This window comes from Pyrus communis, chromosome 2, assembly GCF_041283825.1.
Source record: "Pyrus communis isolate YQ-2024b chromosome 2, ASM4128382v1, whole genome shotgun sequence".
NCBI lineage: Eukaryota > Viridiplantae > Streptophyta > Magnoliopsida > Rosales > Rosaceae > Pyrus > Pyrus communis.
Window position 1 is genome coordinate 17,462,623 of NC_142566.1, and position 13,747 is coordinate 17,476,369.

Consider the following 13,747-nt stretch of genomic DNA (forward strand, 5'->3'; position numbering starts at 1 on the left):
GATTTCTTGTTTGAGTATTGTTTGTAATTTGAGGAGGATTCTTTTCCTGGCCTCTGTTGTTGTATTGATTCACATATCAATTCTGGATTTTGTAATTTGACCCCTATTTTTGCATGAAATTTTATATTTCACAATGTTAAAAAAACATGCTTAAGAGTCCATCGACACAGCTTACAGCTTTGGCTTTTACATAGGATGTTAGTGGGTCCATGCATCTTTATATGTTGTATCTTCTTTCTGAAGGCTATCAAAACAGAAGATTAACAAATTGTTTTAACCCTATCAAAGATGACTAAAAGTTCCAAGTAATTTTCAACGAGTATTTTGTGGTCATTCGTTTATGTTTCTCCTTTTTCTCTACCAAGAAGATGTTTTCACATTAATCTTTAAAAACATAAAAAGTTCGAAACGTCTACATCGTGAAACCAATCTTAGTACAAGTAGAATGGTCACTTGTCAATGATTACTTATACATTAATCTTTGAAAAAAGACTCATATCAATTATTTCTCTTTACTTGTAATTAAGAAGTTTTAAAAATGAATCTTGCAAATAATGATTTCAGCACTAATCTATATATAGTTGACCATTTGTGTGACTTAGGTTAAATCTTCCACCCCTTATATTTTTGTATCAACCAAAAATAAAAGGACCAATCCAACCTTCAAGTTTTTTTTATAAAACCTTATATTTACACTCAGGAGGTGGGAGAATAAATTAGCTTTGAATGATATTCAAATCTAAGATCTCTCACTATCCAAAATCCTATCCCGAACCTAAATAGCATTTCAAACAAGTTTATAAAAAGTTAAAAGTATTTGTAGATTGATTAGGTGCGAATGCACAAGAAAACGCTTAGAATTTTAACTATAATTTCAATGTGCTCTCAATAAAAATGTTTTTAACGAAAACAATTACGAACAGGTTCAACATAAATGTTTTTTTCATGGACCATCGCCCTTAATTAAACTAATAGACTTGAAAGAAGAGGAAGATGGTTGCCAATGCCATGATTACGTTAGTAGACTTTTGGACAAGCTTTTGGTCTTTCCTTATATTCTTGTTCGCGCTAAAGTCGTGGTCCTTTTCTGCCATACGCGTACCCAACGCGGTGTGGTTGTTAGCTTTTTAAATTTCAATTTTATTCTTCACATTCTTTTATCATGTCACGTAACAATATAAAAATCGATTATACTTGAGTGCTAGAAGACACAAAAATTATCTTAACCAACTGACATAACTGACACTTGCTCATTTAAATTTTCTTTAATCAACGATCGAAGTAGATTCAAATGTGTAATCTCTTCCAACATTATTCCACTAGACTAAGAACTAAATTAAAATTGACTAGAATTATTTAATATGGTCTTTATTTATATATTTTTTTTGGATGAATTGCTTCAAACTAAACTCTATTTAACATCCATCACTTGGGACTTGGAAAGAAAAACAAAATACTCCAAAACTTTGCAGTTTTTAGTGTTTGAGTGTTGACCGCGCTGATTGGTCCAAAATAAGCAAACAATTGTGCGGAAGACGACGAAGAACCGCTATTAGCTCTCAAGCCATGCAATTTCCCACCAAAACTTCGGATCCTCAGTCCTTCCTCCTCCACTCAATTTTTTGTATTTTCCGTACACAAATGCGCAGAGAAGAAGAAAACAAACCCTATTTTCTCAGGCCCTCACTTCACAATGCGTCTCCTTTTTCCCAGAAATGCTACTGAAACTTCCTTTCTTCCAAAGTTGATTTTCTACGCGTTTTGCTTATATATATATATATATATATATATGCATGTGTGTTTAGTCTGTATGAGGAGGTTGAAATAAATCAAAATAATTAATTACTTGGTTAAGAAGCGAAAGAAAGGTAGTTAAGTTAGTTGGGCGATGGAGAGCTATTTGCAAGAATTCGGGGAAGTCAAGGCGAAGGGCTCGTCGGAAGAAACGTTGCAGAAATGGAGGAGCCTTTGCAGCGTTGTTAAGAACCCGAAACGGCGGTTTCGCTTCACTGCCAATCTTTCCAAGCGTTTCGAGGCCGCTGCTATGCGCCGTACCAATCAGGTCTTTATTTCATCTCACCTCTGTCATGCTTCTTCTTTTTCTTGTTAGAAATACCTCATCTGTCAGTCGATGCATATTGATATAACGCTCAAGTGCTAATTAGGTAATAAATTAATATGACGCTAACAGCACATTCTATGTTACAATTCCCATGATTTTTCATGACCTCGATCATTTCTGCAAAAACTCATCTAAATTGGAAATCAATTGGCCGTTTGATGATGATCATGTTATATTATTGGGAGTTTTCATGAAAAGGACGTTACGATTCCCATGATTTTTCATGCCCTCGATCAGACATCGATCATTTCTGCAATAACTCATCTAAATTGGAAATCAGTTGGCCGTTTGATGATGATCATGTCATATTATTGGGAGCTTTCATGAAAAGGACGTTATGATTCCCATGATTTTTCATGCCCTCGATCAGACATCTATCATTTATGCAATAACTCATCTAAATTGGAACTCAATTGGCCGTTTGATGGCAATCATATTATATTATTGGGAGTTTTCATGAAAAAGACTTGAGTTAAGTTTAATTTAATAAAAAACCGTGCTATAATTTTATTTAATGAAAAAAATCTTAAATTTTAATGAAAAACCCTTAACTTTTAATAAAGGGGACAAAAGAACTTAAAATTTTTTATGAAGAAGACACAATTTTAATATTTAAAAAAAAATTAAAAAAAATAATAATAACCTGACTCGCCTAGATCACAAACACTATTTATGAAACAGTACTACACTGTTTATGAACTATTTATGAAACTGAACACTATTTATGAAACCAAACGGTACTACACTAGTTATTGTCCAGATTCATAAATAGTGCCTAGTTCTTGATTCACATTTGTGAATAATGCTTAGTTATTGGGTCACGTTTCCTAAACAGTGTATAGTAATTGATGCAGTTTCATAAATAATGCCTAGTTCTTGGTCCACTTTCATAAATAATGCCTAGTTCTTGGTCCACTTTCATATATAATGTCTAGTTCTTGGTCATGTTTCATAAATAGTGTCTAGTTTTTTGTCCAATTTCATAAATAGTGCATGGTAATTGATACTGTTTCATAAATAGTGTCGTTTTTTTTTGTGTAGTTTCATAAATAATGTCTCTTTCTTGGTCCAGTCTTTTATATTAAACTCTTTCAATTTTTTTATATTTTCTAATCTAACAAAGAACCAATTAGAACCGGAGGTAATTGAAAATTCATATGGTTCACAACTCAAAGTTTTTTTTGGAGTTCCATATGTTATGTTAATGAACTCCACAAGTTCTCTCTAAGAATGCTTTTATATTTTCTTCCAAAAAAAAAACCCCTTCTCCTGCAAGTTTTTTTTTTTAATGAATCCCCTTTCTCCTGCCATCAATCACTCCACATAAATTTTTTTTTTAAAAAGTTGCCGCATACATTTTAAATGGATAAAATTAAAAAAAAAACTCCATAGAAGCAAATACATAAGCTGGGAAAAAGCACCAGCACACCAAACCAAACAAAATCTGGGAAAAAACGCTGTGCAATTGCATGCGCGTAGTTAGGTTTTTTTGTTTTCTTTTTTCTTGTTTTTATTATTAAATAAAGTTATAGGGTGATTTTTTTTTTGTTCAAATTCAATGTTTTGAAATCATTTTCATTAGTTTTACTTGTATTATTTTTACCGGAAAAACTATGTTCATATATTTTTTACTCACCATTTTGCAGGAGAAATTGAGGATTGCTGTTTTGGTTTCAAAAGCTGCATTTCAATTTATTCAAGGCGAGTCTCATTGGCTTTAAAGATAAACACCATCAATTCATCACATAACAAGGCATGGTGATTTTATGCCTGTACTAAATTTCTAATGTGTGCAGGTGTGCAACCAAGTGACTACGTCGTACCCAAGGAAGTTACAGACGCAGGTTTTCATATTTGTGCAGATGAATTGGGATCCATTGTTGAAGGCCATGATGTAAAGAAGCTCAAATTTCATGGCGGGGTAAGCGGCATCGCAGAAAAGATCTCCACATGTGTAAAAGATGGGCTCAACACCGAATCTGACTTGCACGCTCGAAGACAGGAGATTTATGGAATCAATAAATTTACGGAGAGTGAGCAACGGGGTTTCTTTATATTTGTTTGGGAAGCCCTTCAGGATATGACTCTTATGATCCTCGGAGTGTGCGCTTTCGTGTCTTTGATAGTTGGGATAGCAATGGAAGGGTGGCCAGTTGGAGCACATGATGGACTTGGAATTGTTGCGAGTATCCTGTTGGTTGTTCTTGTCACAGCAACAAGTGATTACCGCCAATCGCTGCAGTTCAAGGACTTGGACAAGGAGAAAAAGAAGATTGCTATGCAAGTAACAAGAAATGGATATAGGCAGAAAATGTCAATCTATGATTTACTGCCTGGTGATATTGTGCATCTTTCTATTGGAGACCAGGTGCCAGCAGATGGGCTATTCGTATCAGGATTCTCCGTGTTGATTGACGAATCGAGCTTAACTGGTGAGAGTGAGCCAATAATGGTAACTGCTGAAAACCCTTTTCTTCTTTCCGGCACTAAGGTCCAAGACGGATCATGCAAGATGATGGTTACAACAGTTGGGATGAGAACCCAATGGGGTAAATTGATGGCGACTCTGAGCGAAGGAGGAGATGATGAAACCCCATTGCAGGTGAAGTTGAATGGAGTGGCAACCATTATTGGAAAGATAGGACTTTTCTTTGCCGTCGTGACTTTTGCAGTTATGATGCAAGGATTGTTTAGTCGAAAACTGGCTGAGGGGACACACTGGAGATGGAATGGAGATGATGCAAAGCAAATGTTGGAATTCTTTGCTATTGCAGTAACAATTGTTGTTGTTGCTGTCCCGGAGGGGCTGCCGCTGTCTGTGACATTGAGCCTTGCCTTTGCCATGAAGAAGATGATGAACGATAAAGCACTCGTTCGTCATCTCGCAGCTTGTGAGACTATGGGATCAGCCACAAACATTTGCAGTGACAAAACTGGGACACTAACAACCAACCGCATGACCGTTGTGAAATCTTGCATTTGCATGAATGTCAAGGAGGTGAGTAAACCCAATGAGGCCTCTAGCTTGTTCTCTGATCTTCCGGAGTCTGCTAAGAAACTTTTGGTACAATCGATCTTTAACAACACCGGTGGAGAAGTTGTGGTTAACAAAGCCGGAAAGCATGAGCTATTGGGAACACCTACAGATACTGCTTTGTTGGAATTTGGATTGTCAATTGGTGGAAATTTCCAAGCAGAGAGACAAGCTTCTAAACTTGTTAAAGTTGAGCCATTCAACTCAACGAAGAAACGGATGGCGGTAATCTTGGAGCTTCCTGAAGGAGGTTTGATAGCGCACACCAAAGGTGCCTCCGAAGTAGTTCTGGCCAGCTGCGAAAAGGTGATCAACTCAAATGGTGAAATTGTTCCCCTTGATGAAGCATCCCTCAACCATCTCAAAGTTACCATTGAGCAGTTTGCTTGTGAGGCTCTTCGAACTCTATGTCTTGCGTATACAGAACTAGAAACTGGTTTCTCTCCTGAGAATCCCATTCCTGTTTCTGGTTATACCTGTATAGGAATTGTGGGAATTAAGGATCCTGTTCGTCCCGGTGTCAAGGAGTCTGTTGCAATCTGCCGTTCAGCGGGCATCACAGTAAGAATGGTCACCGGAGACAATATAAATACTGCAAAGGCTATCGCAAGGGAATGTGGGATTCTTACCGATGATGGCATAGCCATTGAAGGTCCGGAGTTCAGGGAGAAGAATCAGGAAGAATTGCTTTCTCTGATTCCTAAAATTCAGGTACTATCTCCATTTCTTTCAAGGAACATAACGGCTCGGATTTGCTTCTTACTGACTACTTACTATAGTTTATGAATCTGTGACACTGAAATTTGAGCCCTCGTGTAGGTGATGGCTCGATCTTCACCTCTGGACAAGCATACACTGGTGAAGCACTTGCGGACCACATTTGATGAAGTTGTTGCTGTAACCGGTGATGGAACAAATGATGCCCCAGCGCTTCACGAGGCAGATATTGGACTAGCCATGGGGATTGCTGGAACTGAGGTGAGTACTTACGCTTTGCAAGTGCAAAATTATATGACTCTTCGCATTGGTGGATACTGGATACCACCATATCCCTTTTGTTTCTTGATCAAGAAGAAAACGATACAGTTTAGGCCCTTAACAAATCATATTTCACCTGCTTTCAGGTGGCTAAAGAGAGTGCTGATGTTATAATTCTGGACGATAATTTCTCAACAATCGTGACAGTGGCAAAATGGGGACGCTCGGTTTACATCAACATTCAAAAATTTGTGCAGTTCCAGCTGACTGTCAATATAGTTGCATTGATCGTGAACTTCTCCTCGGCTTGCTTGACAGGTTAGCAGGCTCGCATTTTGATTTGTTTGTCTGCTTCTGTAATGAAATTCGCCATATTTTACTATCCATCGTAGAATCATTTCTCACTTCTTGTGCATCTGCATAAATCATCGTTCTTCAGGGAGTGCTCCTCTCACAGCTGTGCAGCTATTGTGGGTCAACATGATCATGGACACGTTAGGCGCCCTTGCACTTGCAACTGAGCCTCCGAATAATGACCTAATGAAGCATCCGCCGGTTGGAAAGAGACAGAATTTTATCAACAATGTAATGTGGAGGAACATTTTAGGGCAGTCTTTATATCAGTTTACGGTGATTTGGTTCCTTCAGGCAAAAGGAGAAGCCATGTTTGGTCTATACGGACCAGATTCTCATGTGATCCTCAACACTCTGATTTTCAACACATTTGTGTTTTGTCAGGTAATCTTTTCTAAAAGTTCTCGTACAAGGAGGACTACTGCTGGCGATTTTTTACTCCTACGGAGGGTGACCTGATTCTGGTTTTGCAGGTTTTCAACGAGATTAGCTCGCGCAACATGGAGGAAATAGATGTCTTCAAGGGCATATTGGATAACTATGTCTTCGTCGGAGTCCTCAGTTCCACAGTTGTGTTCCAAATCATTATTATCGAGTTCCTGGGAAAATTTGCAAGCACAGCACCGCTCACCTTGACACAATGGTTTACCACTGTATTCATCGGATTTTTAGGGATGCCGATTGCTGCTGGTTTAAAGATGTTTCCTGTTTGAACTACAAAACATTTAGAGATTAGTAATAAAAAAAAATTTAAAAAAAAAACAAAGTTAGGGACCTTAGAAGCGTTAACTGAAAATTTGAGGACATCTCAACCCCTTAGGTTTTCCTTCAAGTTTGACATGGTGATACACAAGGTTGGTCTCCTGTATCTTTGCCAGCCTTGTAATTCATCGACTTTATTTTCTCATCGTTATGTAACTAGTTTTTTGTTCTGGCAACAATTTGTTCTACTTTCCGTGCCATTCTCTTTTCTGTGCATTTGCCTGTTTGTGAATCATATTATCATAAGTCATAACTTCAAAGTGAAATAATTTCTAAGATTTTGAAGAAAGCCTGGATCATACAAACAAGTTCACTTGAGAATCTAACTGTTCCAAGAGTTGTAAAAGGAAAACTCGATAAAATCTTCGACTGATTAAAAACAGTGAGCTCAGAGAGAGAGAGAGAGAGAGAGAGAGAGAAAGGGTTGTTAATTGGAAAAGCTGGGCAGAGGATCCAACTTCTTGAATCTGGGGAGCGGAACTTCATGGATAATACCAGCATTGGTTCAACTTTGGCCTATCGGAACTCCCTTACACGCTGCTGCTGCTGGCTTTCTGCAAGGGCTAGATGGACGAATGCACGTCCTAAATTCGCCCTGGTCGTCATTGTGCTTTTGCAGCTCAAGCTTACAGGAGCATGATAGTAAGTCCGCCAGTCTTATGGCGTGGATGAAGTAACAAAGCCTCTATGCCAATGTGGGCGTAGCGATATTGACTAGAGGGGATGCGCTCCCTTGGTATTCGCATCTATGTTGGTTTAGATTACTTCGAAGTTAAACATCTCTTGTATTAATAAAAGTAAAAATACGAAAGTCACCATACGAATCCTCTGCTAAATTGCTGTTTGCCAAGAAGATTACAGATTCATACCGAAAATCTAACAAGATAAACATTACATACCAAGGTAAGGTAGTAACGCCACTACACGAACGCAAGATACAAAAATAAACGGTCGTTTCTAGTCTGACGAATTCTCTCAAGATTGCATGGCATTAGTATCATCGTCGTTGCCTTCCTCACTGAACATGTACTGACTCTGATACTCCATCAAGTATTGTGTTGATCTCTTCACATCCAGAAACAGATGGTAAACTCGGTTAATATCCTCCATCTCCACAATATTTCCCTTCCGCTTTTGGCATGCCAACGAAGATGCTGTTATGAGATGGATAGCATATCTCAAGGATGCATCAACACCAATCTTCGTCAACAGATGCTTTGCTTCTTCAGACATCTCGACTTCTTCTTCTTTGCATCTGATGTTCAGAATCTTACTAATTTCATCCTCTGTGTAAGGCTGGGTGGTAATAATTAGCAGTCGATCAAGGAGATCAATAGGAATTCCATGGGGGGATTTATAATTTGTGCCTCTGATTGTAGTGATTCCTCTGTTGGTAGCAACAACTAATATGGGAGCCATCTCATTCTCCAATGCACGATTCAAAAATGAAAAGCACTCAATGTCAAGCATGTGCACCTCATCGATAAAGAGTACGCCTGGCACAATCTCTGCCTTCCCTTCCTCTCTCCACTCTGCTACCTTTGTGTCGATTTGTTCTCTAACTTCTGAACGGATTTCACCAGTATCACCAGTGAAGAGAGCCAGAAATCCCTGTGTTCTGGAAGAGAGATATAATTAAATCAGATAACAAAATATCACGTTAATCCACAGCCAATACTGAGTCTAAAGTAGAGAACAACCCCCCATCCCCATCACCAAAGAAAAAAAAAACCCCTCTCAACTTCCAAGCCAGGATATATTTGTTAAATTTGAACAGACTTTAATTACGGGTGCAAGTTGCAATGTGTGCTTTTATACAGAAACCAAACAGAATTCACTCGAAACATAAAGCAACAAAGCAGGCACAGCTCACACGATCACAATAAAACCACCAAACACAAGCTTATAGATTGATAAATTTTGAAGACATTGTCTAGAGATTTATGTTTCTGTGTGCCTATGAGAGAAGCCATTCTACTCCACACATATTACATCAAACCTTAATAACCCGAAAAACTAATAGTTAGATAAAATTCTATAACTTCTAAGCATGTAAGATACAAATACTTCTCTCTTGCGAATTCTAAGATGTAAGATAGATACAGAGTTCTGTTATATTCTGATCTAACCCGCAATTATAAGTGACTAAAAAAAGTACTGAGTAATGAGATAAATACTGGAACCCCTTTATAGCAACAGAAAAAGTTCAATGTTTCACCCAAATCCGGCAGCAAGTTTGGGTTCAAGCTTCAAAAAAGACAGATTCTGATGTATCCTTTAAGTTTCTTAAGGTTAAAACTTTCTGAGTTTGGTAAGAAGGTGACTGAATGAAGGTTTTCCTAGGAGTGTTGTAACAAATAAACCCATCCAAGAAATGTAGGCACCAATAGATGCAAGCAGCTGTGTATTCAAAGCAAGTTTGCCTGGAAGGTGGCCCGATGAAAATGCTGATGTTAGAGAAGGGCCTCTTGGAAAGGCTAAATCCTATGCCAATTCCCCTCTTCTCCCCTTCTCACATGGTTCATTAAAACAAAAATTGAAAATTAAAGAAATGTGTGAAGCTCCTCAAATAGAAAACTCACAACAGGCGGCCAGTAAGCTTCTCAACTATTTGATTTGGCTGTAATCACTTTGGCAATTCAAGATTTGTTTTTCAAACCCTTCTCTTGGTACATGTAGCTTTATACAACCTGCATATGCTTTTTTAAAAAAACAGGAAACTATTTTCTCTACTTGATGCACATAAATAGTTGAAAATTAGTGAGGAGAGGAGCTCCTGCTTTCTAACTTCCAAATGAGTCGAACCTACTACTCAATTAAAGTCCAAATAAATCACAGCTGAGATACGTAACATCCAACTCGGACACAAACCGATTCTTAGCACTTTACAACACTGATAACTACATCATATAATGCATCCATAGATCACCATCCTCAACTGTAGACTGACAGGGAGTAAAAGGTAGCATTAGCTAGTTCTTGGGGTGAAGAAGGACAAAAAAGGGGTCGAGCTTCTTTGTACAAAAGTAACTTCTAAGAAAGGAATGCCCTTATCATTCACTAATGTATAACAACTTAGCAAGCTAATTGCAAATTTCCATTAACCCCCCAAAAACTGCAACTTTCCCAAGATTATATGATTGCCGAAACTCATGAACTTATAGTTCACCATGCTCTCGAAATTAAGACAACGACAAACACAAGCCGACAGTTGTAAGTACCTGCTGTTGATGACATCAATCTCATGAAGTGTGACGCAATGCACGACCTCCTTGCGCTTCTGCAACTCCCCGTCCGGGCACTGCATAAACTTAACCTGCGGTCCCATGGCATCGTAGTCCCTTGACCTTGAAATCGACCTACCAAGCTTAGTAATTTTCCCAGAAGCTTTATCAATGGCAATCACATCCCCACTTTGCACCTTCTCCTTTCCCAAAGCCTCAATCATCTTCGCCCCCAAGTCATACACGGTCTCCATCTCCGTCGTCTTCAACGTCAATTTCCCCGTCTTCGAAGCCGCTCCGGCCACCGCAGGCCGGTCAATTTGAACCTCCACGACCTCGCCTTCGATAATCTCAGTCTCTTCCTTGATTCGAACCCCAATAGCTTTCCTAAAAGCTTGCATTAGGGCTTCGGTCTTCGACATCTCCAGAGAAAAGAGCTCGCTTCCGGCCAACATCGCGAACGGGGTTTCGAGGCCGAGCGACTTCGCCATGCCCATGGCGATGGCGGTCTTGCCGGTTCCAGGCTGACCCGCCAGAAGAACGGCCCGACCCGCGATTTTTCCTTCCTTGATCATCTGGAGAATGACGCCAGCGGCCTTTCGGGCGGAAGTCTGGCCCACCATGCCTTCGGAGACGTCGCGTGCTTCTAGAGCAGAGTCGAGGCCGAGACCACGGATGTGGGAGTGTGCGCCTATGCGCTCTATTCGGGTCAGGTCTCGACTCTCTGAGAGCTTGAGCTCCGCCATGGCTGAAAAGTGATGGTGGTGTGGAGCAGAGCGGCTTCAAGGGCTTCAAGGGTTTTGTTCAAGCGGGGATACAAAAAATGTGGGGGCGAAAGATTTAAGATTCGCGGGTCATCAAATTACAATTCTCTACCTTAAAATGTTGTTTAGAGTCGTACACTATTTTTTTTATTTTTCTTACATTCTTGTTAAATTTTTATTCATTGATTTATTTTAATTTATTTTATTCGACAGTTAAAAATTAATAATAATTCAATCATTAATTATAAATAAATTAAAGATGACCCATTTATAATAATATGAAGTATAATTAAAAATAATATGAATATAATTTATAAACTATAAGCTAAGATGACATATTTATCACATAACATAACTACAGAATCTTAGGAATCCAAATAGAAAAGTAATTAATTAAATAAATAACAAAATATTTATAAAATCCTAAACTATTAAAATCTGTTTTTTTTTTTTTTTTTTTTTAACATAATGATATTAACTATATTAAAGGAAAGGGGATGGGTTAAGCCTCATACTATGGTTCAAATTCATCTTTGACAAAAATCGAACCTAAGATCTCTAACTTACAAGTGAAGAGGAATACCACTGGACCATTAAACTATTAAAATCTGATTTAAACATGATAAACGACATAATTGGCTCATGTTAACTAAGCTCATTACAAGGGGAGGAGTCTTGTAGAGCTCGTGTAATAAACATACCACCATGAATTTCGTGCTCAGCATTATCAGCTATCGAAGCTACCAAAAATAATGGAGTAGACATAGGAGATGCTGGTAACACACACGTATACAAAATTAAAATACTCACTAGGAGAGACTCATACATACTCTCCACGTACCTAAGAGAGAGAGGGGCTACAACCGGCCCCAAAGCCCTGGAAGTGGCTCAAAAACCTTCCAATGTAAACGCTGAATAAAGAATGAAAAAAAATGATAGAGAAGATTTAACTGCTGCAATTCGGTAACTTAGAATTACATATTGGTGGTGTTATCCACACACTCATTTTTATCTTCCATACACTCCTAATTTTCGACCGTCGGATCGAATGAATTGAAAATGATCAAAGGACAAAAATTAACAGAAGGGGTGTGTGAAAGGTAAAAAAAAAAAAAAAAAAGGGCCTGTAGATAGCACCATCTTTACGGAAATGACTTCAATATCAATCTTCTACTTGTAAGTGGAGTTCTTAGATTCGAATATCGTTATTCGTATCGATAACAATCTTTTACCCCTAAGTGTAAACTTATATATGATTGTATAAAAAAAATTTACTACAGTTCTAATAGGTATTAGATGAGACTACATTAATATCTCCTATGGAATTCGATTTATATATGTAAGATACCTCTTTTATGACTAGGATGTGGTTAGTTTTGTTATTTGAAAAGTAATGTTATACTTACCACATTTTTCATACCATATTTGTATCATCTCTTTAATAGAGGTAATGCTGCTAACATATGTGGATCTCATCTTTATTAGAAAAATAGTAAAAATATGGTATGAAAAATATGGTAGAAGTGGTATTTTTGTATTTTGAAAAAAGAAAAAGCTTTAATCCCTGAAAATAGAAAGTAGTAAACTCAGTTTTTTTTTATCTTATAAACCCTAAACATCTGATTTCGAGTTTCTATCAAATTTTCTTTTTAATCTAATAGACGAGCAGGTCTCTTGCTCACTAACACCGCATCATCACTTAATAGTTAACTGAACAGATTTTTTTAACAATTATATGAAAAATTCAAATGAAATAATAACTAAATGTATTGTATTAAAATGTTTTAAAAATATTATATGAGATTGCAATTGCATCCAAAATTGATGAAGTGAAGTATAATTTACCCTTAATTTATTCACTAGCCTCTTTGCACGCACTAACGTGCATGCAAGAGGCATTTTTGCATTACAGACGCTACGTGCCCCCCTAAAGGTGTATTGTGTTTTTTTTTTTTTCATTGTAATTGTCAAGATATATTTTAAATGTATTGTGCAAAGAGGAAATTTTTCTTTATCATGCACGTCCTTAAAAGTTGTCATGTTTTTCGTTTTCACTTTGCGTAAAGTAATGATTTAAATGTTATTCATGCAATTGTCAAACAACATGGGATTTTGGATGCAAGTTCCTACCTAAAGTTCATGAACAATAGTAAGTAGATGTGAATAAAAAAAGAGTAGATGAAAACATTAAGTACTCGTAGCAACATACAAAACAACTTAAATGTCAAAATATAAAACCTACATCACAACATGTACATTATTCACAATACCCATGAAGTCTATATGTCACTGTTTCTTTTGAAAAGAAAATTGACATCAATGCTGCAATTTCCGCCCATTTGTTCCTGATTGACGCTTCAATTTTTCATTGCCAATCTACAAACAATAGTGAGAAAATTAAAAAATCAAATAAAAACTCACGTTTTATGTTTTTAGGGAATAAATTATACTTTTTAAGTTAGTCTTGAGTTTTGAAAATAGTCCTACCAAATAAGTTTTTAAGGCCTAA

The 13,747-nt window shown here is 37.4% G+C and overlaps 2 protein-coding genes across 2 annotated transcripts; one reads left to right on the top strand and one right to left on the bottom strand.

Annotated features, from left to right (window-relative positions):
• Nucleotides 1-1,443: 1,443 nt before the first annotated feature.
• Nucleotides 1,444-7,450, top strand: LOC137747250 (calcium-transporting ATPase 2, plasma membrane-type-like). The gene is made up of 7 exons (XM_068487324.2): nucleotides 1,444-2,062; nucleotides 3,769-3,823; nucleotides 3,919-5,867; nucleotides 5,976-6,134; nucleotides 6,281-6,452; nucleotides 6,574-6,872; nucleotides 6,962-7,450. Exons 1-7 carry the CDS (start codon nucleotides 1,889-1,891, stop codon nucleotides 7,199-7,201), a joined length of 3,048 nt encoding a protein of 1,015 aa, XP_068343425.2. The 5' UTR covers nucleotides 1,444-1,888; the 3' UTR covers nucleotides 7,202-7,450.
• Nucleotides 7,451-8,019: 569 nt separating this feature from the next.
• LOC137747251 (uncharacterized) lies at nucleotides 8,020-11,348 on the bottom strand. Its single transcript, XM_068487325.2, has 2 exons — nucleotides 10,472-11,348; nucleotides 8,020-8,868 (listed from the first exon to the last, which is right to left on the bottom strand). Exons 1-2 carry the CDS (start codon nucleotides 11,218-11,220, stop codon nucleotides 8,226-8,228), a joined length of 1,392 nt encoding a protein of 463 aa, XP_068343426.2. The 5' UTR covers nucleotides 11,221-11,348; the 3' UTR covers nucleotides 8,020-8,225.
• Nucleotides 11,349-13,747: the final 2,399 nt, after the last annotated feature.

Bases quoted from the DNA above. Each gene is read 5' to 3' on its own strand.
- LOC137747250 (XM_068487324.2), top strand. From the start codon at position 1,889: ATGGAGAGCTATTTGCAAGAATTCGGGGAAGTCAAGGCGAAGGGCTCG. The intron at 2,063-3,768 runs GTCTTTATTTCA...ACCATTTTGCAG, and splicing joins CTATGCGCCGTACCAATCAG to GAGAAATTGAGGATTGCTGT. The intron at 3,824-3,918 runs GCGAGTCTCATT...TAATGTGTGCAG, and splicing joins TGCATTTCAATTTATTCAAG to GTGTGCAACCAAGTGACTAC.
- LOC137747251 (XM_068487325.2), bottom strand. From the start codon at position 11,220: ATGGCGGAGCTCAAGCTCTCAGAGAGTCGAGACCTGACCCGAATAGAG. The intron at 8,869-10,471 runs GTACTTACAACT...TCTCTCTTCCAG, and splicing joins ATTGATGTCATCAACAGCAG to AACACAGGGATTTCTGGCTC.